At 47.4% G+C, this 13,859-nt stretch overlaps 1 protein-coding gene across 10 annotated transcripts in view; it reads right to left on the reverse strand.

Annotated features, from left to right (window-relative positions):
- Nucleotides 1-13,859, reverse strand: part of PIP5K1C (phosphatidylinositol-4-phosphate 5-kinase type 1 gamma) — a 90,975-nt gene that overhangs the window by 39,897 nt on the left and 37,219 nt on the right. For 9 of the 10 annotated variants that reach the window (XM_039349484.1, XM_039349476.1, XM_039349480.1 and 6 more), the window contains 6 exons: nt 8,049-8,141; nt 6,389-6,519; nt 5,216-5,333; nt 3,114-3,266; nt 1,681-1,980; nt 264-469 (listed from right to left, as the gene is read on the reverse strand). In XM_039349484.1, the coding sequence (XP_039205418.1) occupies nt 264-469; nt 1,681-1,980; nt 3,114-3,266; nt 5,216-5,333; nt 6,389-6,519; nt 8,049-8,141 (1,001 nt within the window). Of the gene's footprint in view, nt 1-263; nt 470-1,680; nt 1,981-3,113; nt 3,267-5,215; nt 5,334-6,388; nt 6,520-7,817; nt 8,026-8,048; nt 8,142-13,859 lie in introns of those variants that run through there. The other variant, XM_039349485.1, reaches the window with a different exon arrangement.

Consider the following 13,859-nt stretch of genomic DNA (forward strand, 5'->3'; position numbering starts at 1 on the left):
TTCCCCATTGACTTTGCTTGTCAGAAGGTTGCAAAAGGTGATCAGGTGACACCCCCCCCAGATCACTGCAACCGCCATAAGTACATGCCAGTTGCCAAGCATCCAAATTTGGATTACGTGACCAGGGGGATGCTGCAACAGTTAAGTGTGGGAAACGGTCATAAGTCGCTTTTTATCAGTGCCGTTGTTAACTCTGAATGGCCACTAAATGAACAGTGGTAAGTCGAGGACTACCCGTCCTCAAAACTGCCGGCGTGACTTACGTGTCATCCGTGTCAATGGGCTCCCCTCGAGAAGCCCCACCTTGGATCGACTCCATGGCGGTGGAATACAGAGCCTTCTGTCCCACGGGGCGTTTTTCATCCGACATGCTCTGGGCACCGTCAACTTGTCGTTCCCGTTCCTGCTGGTCTATGTTGTGCACCCCGAGGAGCAGACTGTAATCCATGATTTTAAAACTCTCTAGCACCTGAAGGTTACGGGAGGAAAAAAAAGGAGAAACCACAATCAAATCTGCAGTGCGACGGAGCTTAGGAGGGCTGCTAAAGTCCGTTGACTTCTGACAGTTTGGACCAAAGCTTCCGTTGCTAAGCAAAGTAGTTGTTAAGTGAGTCATGCCCAATTTTACAATTATCGGGGGGGGGTCACAGTTGTTTAAGCAAATCACTGCAGTTTGTTAAGTGAATTGTGTGGTTGTTAAGCAAAACTGGCTTTCCCACACTGACTTTACTTGTCGGAAGCTGGCTGGGAAGGTCGTGAATGGCAATCAGGTGACCCCAGGATGCTGCAACCATTGTAAATCCCCTGTTTTCCTGAAAGTAAGGCCTACACCAGGGGTAGACAACCTCGGCTCTTTTATTCAGTCAGCTCAGGAATTCTGGGAGTTGAAGTCCATGAGTCATAAAAGAGCCGAGGTTGCCTACCCCTGGTCTACACCGAAAATAAGACCTAGCTTGATTTTGGGGGGTGGGCCTAATATATGCCCTATCCCCCAAAATAAGCTCTAGTTTTGGGTGAGGCACACACCTAAAAATCAAGCTACAGTGGGGGTGGAGGGGTGGAGCTGACCCACGCGCCCCACACCCACTCACCTTGCAGCCAGGCCTCTCCTCACTAGCCCACTTCTGTGGCGTCTTCTGCAGCCAGGCCTGCATTTCTCAGTCATAGGCCTTTCCAGAAGGCCACTGCAGCCGAGAACTGAGCTATGGATTCAATCTATAGCTCGGAACTCGGCTGCATAGGCCTTCCATAAAGCCCTGACTGCAAAATGCAGGCTGGAATGCAGCTGTAGAACGAAGCTGCTCCTTTGGTCAGATGAAGTGGGCCAGCTGGGCGGGGCTGTCTGTGCCAGAGCTGAGTACAAAAGACACCCCCTGAAAATAAGACCTGGTGCCTCTTTTGGAGGCAAAAAAAAACATAAGATCTGGGTAGATGCTGGTTGCTAAGTGTCTGAATTTTGATCATGTGGCCCTGCGGATGCTGCAGTGGTCCTAAGTGGGAGGATGGAACGTAAGCCCCTTTTTTCCAGTGTTGTTGTAACTTTGAATGGTCACTAAAAAACCGATTGTCAAGTCGAAGACGGCACGTGCTCTTCTTCTTCTCCTTGCTGGGTTGTTAACAATACATCACTATGAATCGTTCAAGGATGGCCGGTCACCACCTCCTCCTCCTCCGACTTACCAAACAGTCCCTCTGCAACGTCTTCACCAGAGCACTGAAGGTGTCTGCGTCCAGCATGATGCCCTCGGGCATATCCTGCATGAAATCCAAATCTTTGTAGGTGGGGCTCGACTTATCCTTCTCTTTCTTGGACGCCCGGCGTTTGTAGGTGGAGCCTTTGAGGTCGTATTTCAAGTGCATCTTCACCACCCGGGGCAGGATGTTATTCATCACCACCACGCGGATGTTTTTGCCCCCGGATTGGACGCAGTAGAGACCGTAGAACTTTGGCAGCAACGTCCGTGGATTCTGGTTCAAGTTCTAGAGGGAGATTTTTAAAAGGCGTATAGAAGAACACTGGGCGTAAGACCTGATTTTTATGCGTTTGACCATCCAACTTTGTACCTGAGGGACCTGGGGCTCCTAGTGGAAAAGAAACTGTATCCTTCAACCTCTTCCTCCGTCTTCTGAGTTTGCTTTTTATTAGATTTTTTTATCCTACCTTTATTATTTTTATAAATAACTCAAGGCAGCAAACATACCTAATATTCCTTCCTCCACCTATTTTCCTCACAACAACCCTGTGAGGTGGGTTGGGCTGGGAGAGGGACTGGCTCAAATTCACCTAGCCGGCTTGCATGCCTAAAGTGGGATTGGAACTCACCTGATGATTGGTCCCAAGTCATTCAACTGGCTTTCATGCCTAAGGCGGCACTAGAATTCATGTCTCCTGGTTTCTAGCCTAGCGCCTTAATTACTAGATCAAACTGGCTCCTATTTATTTATTAAATTTATATGCCACTCATCTCACTAACAAGTAACTCTGGCTGGGCTGTTTCTAGGTTATAGTATGCTGTTTGGTTTCATTTATTTATTTATTTTATTTATGAGACTTATATACTGCTTTAAGTGCAAGCACTCTCTAAGCGGTGTACACCAGTAAGCAATGTGTATATATTTACATTGCCCCCAACAATCTGGGTCCTCATTTTACCTACCCCGGAAGGATGGAAGGCTGAGTCAACCTTGAGCCGGTGAGATTTGAACCGCTGACCTGCTGAACACAGTCAACTAAAGTGGCCTGCAGTACTGCACTCTAACTGCTGCGCCACCTCGGCTCAGTTATATGTCAGCATACGTCCAATTTAGTTACTGATATGCATGTGTTTGCTGCCTACTCATACAACTCCAGGACTAGAATATTCCAGAACATTCAAATCACATTCCAGGCCGTGCCAATTCATATATCTGTTCCTGGAATGATTGGGGGGGGGTGTTCTGGATGTTTATTCATCTGAGCTTTTCCTGGTTTGGGATTAAATTCTGGAAAACAGGTTTCATCTGCATCAAGAGGGTCTAATGGGAAAAACAGCCCTTCTACACAATTCTTCCCTTTCATACAGATACATTTTCGAAACTCTAAACGCCTACAAGGGACAGGGTCGGACACATACCATATAATAACCTGGAAGAAGTTTCTGGAGGAACTCTGCCTCTTTGTGCATCACAGTCTTGATGATGAATTCATCGTCGCTGGTGACATAGAAGAGGGAGCCGCTGGCCCCAGGATTGGAGAGCTCGATCAGCGGCTCGTTGCACAAGGAATACTGAGAAGGCAAGAAGAATTCAACAGCATGTGTTAAAGAATATCAGTACAGGTAGTCCTCGAGTTACTTTCACTCATAAATGAAAATGTGTGGGAATGAATCTCATAACTGACGCAAGCAGCTCGTTAAGTGAACATGAGTTATCTCAGGGTGGGGAAGGCCATGGAGGGCCTAGTGATGGAACAGGCCAAGGCCTCCCAACCCACTAAGATACCTCATGCTTCCCCATCCCTTCCTGCTGCACCAGATTCACTTTGAAAAGATCCTCTCTGCCGTGGTTCCTGCTGCCACCCGGATCTGAGGCCAGGGGACCCTTCCGCGTGCCTCCGGAGGCCGGATTGGGGCACCTTTTCCAGGCCGCTGTCTCCCGAATCTGAGACCTGGGGACACTTCCACGGCCCTCCGGAGGCCCGCTTCCAGGTGGCAGCAGCCTGGAGAAAGCCTCCAGAACCCAAATCAGGCCACCGGAGGGCCACGGAAGCATCCCTCGGCCTCAGATCTGGGTGACAGCAGCCTGGAAAAGGCTTCCGACGTCCCGATCCAGCCTCCGGAGGCAAATGGAAGCGTCCCCCGGCTTCCGTTCTCTGTTGCAGAGAACAGAGGCCTAAACTACTATGAGATCGCACGAGATCAGTAGCGTGACATCTCGCCCCACGGATCTCGCGTGATCTCAGAGTACTTTAGGCCTCCATTGCCTGTGAACACACTGAAGGCCTGGAGCAGCCAAGAAAGCAAAGGATCTCGATCTTTGCAGGGTGATTATTGAAGGCCTGGTGCCTAGGGAGACCCAGAGCAGGGGTGGGGAGGGAGGGAATAACCAGGGTGAATGATACAGAGCCTCTGCGGTCGCTCGTAAGAGAGAATGACTGCCGTGGTGCTACAATATTCGTAATTTTGGGACTTGCTCGTAAGCACTAGGGGGCGCTTATTGCGTAACTTCGAACGCTCGTAACTTGAGAATTACCTGTAGACTTCTCCCTATTTGCTCATCCCAGCTGAAAGGCCCTGACCCATGCATTCCATAGGTCAGTGATGGTGAATCTTTTAGAGACCGAGTGCCCAAAATTGCCCCTGCCCCCACCTTGCACCCCTGCACCCCCGCTCAGCCCCCTGCTCTGCCCACCCCCAGGGCCATCCACCGCCTCCACAGCCCGCCGCAGATCGTCCAGGTGGCCCAGCAGCGCCATGGCAGCTACACCCTCTACCCACACCTCGCAGCATCAACTGCGCGCAATGGGGTGCGAGGACGGAGTCTTGTCTCCGTTGCCTGGCTGCCATGTCCTTGGGTGCGCTGCTCCGTGCGGGCCGCGCCCAGGGGGTGACTTTCCTCCGGGGGGGCTGCTTATGAGGGGGCCATGGGGGGAGGTGGGGCTGAGGTGATGGCGCACGTGCCCACAGAGAGGGCTCTGAGTGTCACCTCTGGCACGCATGCCATAGATTCACCACCACTGCCATAAGTCACTGGGTAATACAACCTAACACCAATCTAGGCAGTCCTTGACTTACAGCCATTTGTTTCCTGACCGTTCAAAGTTACAACAGCACTGAAAAAAGTGACTTATGAGCAGTTTTCACATGGATGACTGTTGCGGCATCCCCACGGTCATGTGATCAAAATTTGGGCGCTTGGCAACTGGCATGTATTTATGGTAAGTTGCACTGTCCCGGGGTCATGTGATCACCTTTTGTGACCTTCTCAACCGGCTTGTGACAAGTAAAGTCAATGCGGGAAGCCAGATTCACTTAACAACCACATGATTCACTTAACAGCTGTAGTGATTTGCTTAACTGTAGCAAAATAAAAAATAAAAAATGTCGTAATATGGGGTGCAGCTCACAGGTCAACTGCCTTGCTTAGCAATAGAAATTTTGGGCTTCATCGTGGTTGTAAGTCGAGGACTGCTTGGTCTTTTTATTTGCAAAGAATGAAAAAGATGAGCAGATCTTACCAAATAATCATCCGGACGAATGCCAAAAAGTTCTCGAAAATAGCGGAAAGCTACAGGGGCGTACGTTTTGAACCTGAAGTCGGGGTAATGGTGCGCTGGAGTGAGATTACTGCCTTCACTACATTTTGGGAAAGACAGAAACATGTTCACACTGAGCAACACTTTCCTCTTTTCTTACAATTGATAATGAAATGCATCACTTGTACCGCTGGTAAGGCCTTCCATTTTGGCTATTTTGGAGGGAAACTCAAGGTTACCTCAGGAACCGTTTCCCCCCAGTGTTATCAGCTTGTCCCACTTGCAACAATAGAAGGGGCATGCTGCAGACCCTGTCGGTCAAAGAATTCTGACCGGCAGAATCCAAAAAAAAGAGCACCTTTGCCGTGATTCCCGCCCTTTGGAACATCATGCCCCCTGAAGTGAGATCTACCCTCACCCTCTTAAGCCTTTTGGAAAGGCCTTAAAACCTGGTTCTGCCAACTGGCCTGGGGTCCCAATGGGAATGTTCCATATTGGAGGTGGTTAGTGCAATTTGGCAACTTTAAAATCTGTGGATTTCAACTCTCAGAATTCCTCAGCCAGCCATGCTGGCTGCAGAATTCTGGGAGTTGAAGTCCACAAGTCTTAAAATTAGTGGGTTAGTGCAGAATTCCCCAACATTTTGGGATTGGCGGCCCAGAGCAAGGGGAAAAGGGAAGGTTTGTGGGGCGCCGTGCTTGCACAAGTGGGGTCGCAAATGTCCGCAATCACACTTGCACAAGTTGGGCCGTGAACGTCCGCAATGCTCATGGCAACGCTTGCATGACTGGGGCTATACACACACGCGCAACGGCCAGCCATTCACGTGGCCTGGTGGCCAATAGGCCACAGCCTGGTCATGGACCATGGACCACAGCTTGGGGACCCCTGGGCTAGTGGATTAGAAGAAGACTCCATCTCCCCCCCGGTTATATATTGGCTCCTTCCTTAACTATCTTTCTGAATTTTAATATTTCTCGTGTAATGTTTTACCATTTATATTGCCGTTTTTATGTCGTTGCAAGCTGCCTGGAATCACTTGATGGTGAGATGGGGCGGCATATGAATTTAATAAATAAATAAAGTGAACTTCCTCTTGGCCAGCTTCAATTGCCTCATCGTGTAGCGCGGCCTCCCTTGTTAGTAGGACATTACCTGGGAAAAAAAATGCTCTCCACTACGTAGAAATCTTGCATCAAAACATCCCTCTCAGGCTTGGAGCTCAGATTTCCCACAGTGTAGCCAATCCCCAGCTGGATGGCCCCCTTGAGGGTGGTTGACGTGGTCTGCAGCAGCCAACAAAGAATAGATTAGGTTGAGCAGCACTTAGAGCAGGACATCTATATTATGTCTATGGAGAGTCTCAACCATCCAGGTCAGGGGTCTTCAAACTTCGCCCTTTTATGACTTGTGGACTTCAACTCTCAGAATTGAAGTCCACAAGTCATAAAAGGGCCAAGTTTGAAGACCCCTGATCCAGATCCTGGTCGTCCCAAAGGTGCTTTTTCCAAAAGGCAACTGGTCTTCCTTTGGGGTTTTTTTTTTTGCTTTGAAAATGCCTCACTTCTCATCCAAGAGATTTCTTCCGTTCTAACTGAAGTTTGAACCAAAGAAGCTTCCTGAATGTGAAGCGAAACGTTTTCAAAGAAAGGAACCAAAGAAGTCCAGTTGCCTTTTGGAAAAAGTGCCCTCCTGGTGACTTAACATAGAGAAGAGCTCCTCTTCGCTGGTTGGGAGCAACAATTCATAACAGCTAGTATGGTGTTGACATGAAGTTGTCACACCAGAAGAAGGAAGACCCAGGTTTTAATCCACCGCTAGCTATGGGACATTGGGACAGTCTATCTCAGCTCAAAAGACAGGGTAGTTCAGTGGTAAAGATGCTATAATAGGAGCAGGACAACTATTCTATTGCCCCCTCAGCCATGGAAGCTTATTGGCAGATGTTGGACCAGTCCCTCCCTCATACCCCAAAAGCAATCAGGTGTAGTGGGGAAAATGCTGGACTAGGAGGGGGGGGGAGACTCAGATTCTATTCCTCCTTCAGGCATGGAAGCTCATTGGCTGACTTTGGTCCAGTCCCTCCTTCTCAGCCTAGGAGCCAATCGGGTATAATTAAGGGGCTAGACTAGGAGCAGGAAGTTCTCCACCCCTCTTGGACACAGAAGCTCTCCAGGAGCCTTTGGGCCAGTCCCACTCTTTCAGCACAGTCTATCTCATAAGGTGGGGGCTGTGAGAACGCCTATGTACACAAATCAAATAAACACATACCAAGAATTGCAGCAAAGTGGAATGAATAAAGGCTTGTCTTAAAGGTGTGTAAGGCAAAGGTTTCCTGATTTGTTTTCTTCTGTCATGATTATTCCAGGGCAGGGGTTCTTCAAACTTGGCCCTTTTACGACTTGTGGACTTCAACTCCCAGAATTCCTCAGCCAGGCACACGTGCCTGGCTGAGGAATTCTGGGAGTTGAAGTCCATAAGTCAAAAAAGGGCCAAGTTTGAAGATCCCTGTTCCAGGGGAAGGATTTGTACATGGTTTTTTTAAAAACACAAAACAAAAACATAAGCCTACTACAAGGCTCACCCTTCAGTTTTCATATCTCCTGCCTCCGACTGTAGTCAAATGGGATTCTAACTGCCTCAGGAAAGTGGATTGCAAGGGGCCTTGGGCTTGGTCACACAGCCCTCCTCCATCTTATACCAAGACTGTCCGGAAGCAGAGACACTTAATTTCAGGATAAAGCAGAGCGAGGAGAGTCCTTTTAATTCTTTCCCTTATTCCCCATCAGAACCTCCACCCTCCAGGAGATCAGACCTTCTTGTATGTCGTTTCCCCTGAGGCGTCAACTCCTCGGTGGCCTATTTTTTTCCCCAGGCCGGCTCCCGGCTGCCCTGTCAGCGATGGTGGCTGGAAAAGGAAGGGAGATCAAAGTAAGCAGAGAAAAAGCGGAGAATATTAATTGCCGGTACAGAAGGAACGTTGAAAAGCTCTGTTAGATTAGGCCAAGTTTCATCTGAGATCTAAGATCTCGTTTCTCACAGGAGCCTAGCGGATCCCTTTCGGTGCTTACAACTTGGAATCAAAGACCAAGCCTTCTGTCACCATTGTTCCTCTGCACTGCTGCAACGTGGAGACGATTTAAGAGTTTTTCAGGCTGAATACGTTTGGTAGATCTGCCCTTTACGCCATCTAAGTTAGTGGCCACGTCATCTCGTAACTACAAAGCCCACAAGCTAATTTGTGCTTTGTGAGGAATTTGTTCTCTTCTGATTACTCTAAATCTACTGATCTGCTTCATCTATTTAGAAAGAAAAAAAAAAAGCTTATCCTGGTTCTCCTTCTCCATCTCAGGCAAGACTTAATAAACCACGTTCCTTTGACAGGTCAAAGGGCAGAGGGGAAGTATGAGATTTCAATCAGCCACTCTTCCTCCAAGCAAAAAGCCCCAAGTCCCTCAGTGACCGACCGCAAGAGGAAAATGCTGGATGCTTTTCTGTTCCGTTTGATTTCACGGTCCTTCCAAACTCTGCATCCAGCAGCCTGGCCTTATAATAGCCTTAAAGCAGCTGGCAATCTTTAAAAGCCATTTAATCAATTGTTTAATAAAGCCACCACACTCCAAGTGGGGAAATAAGAAATGGCTTGGCTAGAAAAGCCAGCTTCAGCACTTTTGTATAGGAGTGCTGCCTCCTAAATAACAGTGAGTACTTCTTGTTATCATTATCTGCTAAAGAGCCAGGAACAAAGTGGGTCTAGGCCAGGGGTAGGCAACCTTGGCTCTTTTATGACTCGTGGACTTCAACTCCCAGAATTCCTGAGCCAGCCATGCCGAGGGGAAAGGGAGAGGTTTCCAAGCTGAGCCATGCTGGCTCAGGAATTGTGGGAGTTGAAGTCCATGAGTCATAAAAGAGCCAAGGTTGCCTACCCCTGGTCTAGGGGTCCATCAGGCAGAAGCCTTTGGGTTTAGTAGCATAGAGAGCAAGACTGATACCAGCCTTATCAGGCAAAGTAGATTAAGAAAACGACTCCAGAGGAAAGTCCTAACTTTACTCCACTGGAACAGGCTACAGCAGGGATCTCCAAGACTTTTAAGCCTTGTGGACTTCAACTCCCAGAATTCCTCAGCCAACCTGGACCCAATCATCTGGTTGATCTCACATGGCAGAGCAATTAAAACAATGAGTCTGAGGCTGGGTTCATAGTAGGCTAAATCATGGCTTATTTAATCCAACGCCAAAAACCCTTAGCCTTAAATTATGGCTTCAAAATCACAACGGCTGGGTTCGTATTAACCACTAAGTTAGGAAGACGTAATTTGGCCCAAGGGCTATTATCTACTTTGCCCTGCTCCAGAAGTAGCTGGGACCAAGGAATGGCTGGGAGATTAAGGAATGAAATAGCCTTGCACAGGCTTCAGGCATCCCTTTTGTTACTTAACCCTAAACCAGGGGTCTTCAAACCTGGCCCTTTTATGACTTGTGGACTTCAACTCCCAGAATTCTAGGAGTTGAAGTCCATAAGTCATAAAAGAGCCAAGTTTGAAGGCCCCTGCCTTAGACCAAAGAGGTTGGACCCAAGACAAATGACTTAGTTCTCTTTTCAAAATAATTCTTCCAAATCCTCTTGTTATAAAAATCAAACATTTTCCTAGTTCTGGGGACACTAATGTGGCAGATTCCTGTTCTCTAGTGTCTGGTCTTCATCTCAGGAAATCTTCTACAACCTTCCCTTTTGTTATCCTGGGGTGGAAAGACAAAACTTTCCAGGGCACCATTCACTATCTTTCATCTGTTACCTATTCAGAAGAGTTGCTCATAATCCTGTCATCTTTATATAGCTCTATTCTAGGGCACCTGATCCTTTCCCAATTCCGGTTCTCAGCGAATAGCTCAGTTAGTTGTCAAAGCTTATTGCTGATGACAAGCCTGGAACAATGATAAATCCAGCAAATAATAGAACTGCTTATGCACTGAAGTGAAAAGAGACAACATACGCATTTCTCTCTGACTCCAGGCAGTTAGGAACTCAGCCAGGGTAGGACGCAGCTTTGCTTACAAAAATTATTTTGTATAATTGAGCAAATCTCCAGAACTGTCCTTGTGCTCTTTGCACACAGGCAGAAAACAGACACTGCAAAGCCTTCATCTGCCATTTATTTACTTATTTACTCTTATCATTCTGTGTGTGTACAGGTAGTCCTCGACTTATAACTGAGCCCAAATTTATGTTGCTAAGTGAGACGTTTGTTAAGTGAGTTTTGTCTCATTTTACAACTTATCTTGACACAGCTAGCAATAACACTTAAGACTTATATACCGCTTCACAGTGCTTTACAGCCCCTCTCTAAGCGGTTTACAGAGTCAGCCTGTTGCCTCTAACAATCCGGATCCTCATTTTATTGACCTTGTAAAGATGGAAGGCTGAGTCGACCTTGAGCTGCTCAAGATCGAACTGCCGAACTGCTGGCAGTCGGCAGTCAGCAGAATTAGTTGTTGAATTAATACTGCATTCTAACCACTGCGCCACCACGGCTCCTCAGTTGTTAAGTGAATCATTGTAAATCTTAAGTTAGCCACACGGTTGTTAAGTGAATCTGGTTTACCCACTGACTTTGCTTGTCAGAAAGTCACAAAGGGTGATCACATCCTCCCAGGACATGGTGATCGTCATAAATGTGAGTTGGTTGCCAACTGTGTGAATTTTGATCTTGTGACTATGGGGAGGCTGCAATGGTCGTAAGTGGGAAAAATGGTCATCTATCACTTTTTTTCAGTGACCTCTGAACGATTACTAAATGAACTATTGAGTCGAAGACTACCTGTATCAGCAAATAAGTCAAGTCAACCCACACTCCGATTAATAACATTCAGCCAAGTAAAACAGGCTGAGTGTAAACACAAAATGTTGTTGTTGTCTCCAGGTGCTTGCTTACAATGAAATTATTGCGAAACACCTGGTCTAAAGGCACTGATGTTTGTTGGTTTGCCAATAATAACAATGGGGAAACTGGAGCACAAGACAAAGGTGGAACACAACAACATAATTAAAATGAAGTGTTCCATCTTAAGCAGTTTCTTCTGCTTAAGTTTCTGGAATGTTAAGAGGGAGGATGGGAGTTTTAATTCCAAGAAAAAGCTATTCCACAAGGCTGGATCAGATCCTGGCCTCTATTTTCCTTTCCTCATGAAAGTGGGGTAATAAAAGAAGGCTATTTAGCCCCACACCCTTTTGTGTCTGATGTAAAGGTTACAAATAATGTTAAAATACACAGAGGTGACATCGCAAGGTAAGTATGCAAAACAAGACACCCCAGATGGAAGGTGTATAGCAAAGCCAGTCGTGGGCTGAACTGAAACTGTTTGCTGAACTAACAATGTGGATTGGTGAATAATTCACTGCACACAAACACGCTTCTCCACCCCTTCCGGCTCCTTCAGTAGTCTTCTGTTAAATTTCTCAACTGGAATGATGTGAATCATGCTACGCCATGGTTGTTTTAATTATGTTTTGCTGATTAACTCAGAATGAGGTGGTTTGCACAAAATCATCATCATTATCTCAACCCAAACTGAGATGTGTATACCTGTGTTTGCTTAGTACCCTGGGCGAACCGGCTTTAGCATGCTAAGCAGATCATATGAACTAAATCAAATTTTGCTGAAATAGGTCTGATTTATCGTTTTTATCTGTCCTCAACATGATCTTAGGTACTGCTCATATAAGCCAGTGGTGGTGAACCTATGGCACGTGTGCCAGAGGCGGCACTCAGAGCCCTCTCTGTGGACACGTGTGCCATGCCCCAGAGATGGCGAGGGACTGGCCCCTGCTGCCCTGGCCCCGCCCACCCAGTCTGCCATGACCACTATGGCCACGCCCACCCGGCACCCAGTGATAAATAAGTGGGTTTCGGGTTGCAGTTTGGGCACTGGGTCTCTAAAAGGTTCACCATCACTGATATAGGCTGAATTTTCACCATGTAAAATGAACCCGTCCTTCAAGCTGGAACATCCAGGCAGGCGTAAAATACTGCAGGAATTATGATGGGCAACCCAAGTATCTTCACACAAAAAAGACCTACAAGGTAATCTGAACGCCTAGTTCCCTTGTAGTTGTTGCCAGTAAATCTGGCTCTTCAGCTAAGCCAGTGGTTCTCAACCTTTTTAATGCCGCGACCCCCAACCGGTCGTAAGTCGAGGACTACTCAACCGGTCGTAAGTCGAGGACTACTCAACTGGTGCAGCACCGTTTGCAGAATGGGACTTTTGGCGGGCTCAGCAGGGCAGAGACAGCCTGGACAATTCCTATTGGCTTTTGAAAGCCAATAGAATTAGACTCTATTCAAGAGAGTCTATTCTATTGGCTTTCAAAAGCCAATAGAATAAAAGGGAGTAGCACAGCTAAGGAAAAGGGGGAAAAAATGGCGGACTGCGTTGTTTGGCGACCCCCGTGAAATGGTCGTTCAAGCCCAAATGGGGTCCCGACCCACAGGTTGAGAACCACTGAGCTAAACAGAAAGGCCTCCCATCTCCTTTGGGGCAGCAATGTGTGTCAAGATTGAAACAAGGGAGTGAGCTTATGGTTATGGGAGTGAAAGGAAGGGCTGTTCAGAGCCAGCTTGACCTAGTGGTACTTTGTAGCGCTATGCTACAAAGTAGGAGACAGTGAGTTCCAGCCTCGCTTTAACCATGATTGACTTTAGGCCAATCACCATGAGACAGATGTTTCTAGTCCTGCCTTAGTCACGAAAACTAGCTGGGCGATAAAATGGTGGAATATAATATTGTATCGTATCTATAGCAATTAAAACTTACATACCGCTTCATAGTGCTTTACAGCACTAAGCAATTTATAGTCAGCATACATACATACGTATTCACTCAGTCCAACAGCCGGCAAAAGAAAAATCAAGCAGGATCACACAAGAACCCATTACCCATAGTCACGTTGCCCACACAGGAGAGCACCAAGGCCCAAGCCAGACCTACCACCGCTCTGCCCTCCTATGACAGCGACGACGAAGGGGAGGATGACCCAATGGTGAGTCGACCTGTTCCGCTTTTCTCTCTCGCTGCTAAGCTCATAGTTCCTAAGACAGGGGTACAAATGGATCTGAAAGTGCTAGTGGACTCAGGATGTTCTTGGTGCGTCATCAGTTTGCCAATTGCCCTCAAGATGGGTATACGAGCAAGATTGCTCTCCAGGCCCATGAGGTTTGAACAGGCAGATGGCTCCTTAATGGGAGGGACTTTAGTCGCCCATCTGACGGAACCTATAAGCTTAGAAATAGGTGAGCATTGAGAGTTCATCCGTTTCGTGGTGGGCCCGAAGATGACTGAGGCTGTGATCTTAAGATCTAGCCTGGTTGGACAAGGGGAAGCCTTTTATCTGGTGGGAGAAGGGGACGAGGACTGTGAGATTGCCCATAGGCCCCAAGCCCCCTCTTGATTCTACCGACGTTACTGGAGGGCCTAAGCCTTTTACCGAATCGGCAAAGATAGCTGCCATTCCCCGGCCGGGTGAACCATTCATTCCCAGTGAATACTAAGATTTAGCAGAGGTGTTTAGTGAAAGAGTGTGACATCGGCCAAATGACTGCGCCACTGAACTATTACCGGGGGCTAAACT

Source organism: Crotalus tigris, unplaced genomic scaffold (assembly GCF_016545835.1).
Source record: "Crotalus tigris isolate CLP2741 ecotype Arizona unplaced genomic scaffold, ASM1654583v1 scf7180000018278.843604, whole genome shotgun sequence".
Taxonomy (NCBI): Eukaryota; Metazoa; Chordata; class Lepidosauria; order Squamata; family Viperidae; genus Crotalus; species Crotalus tigris.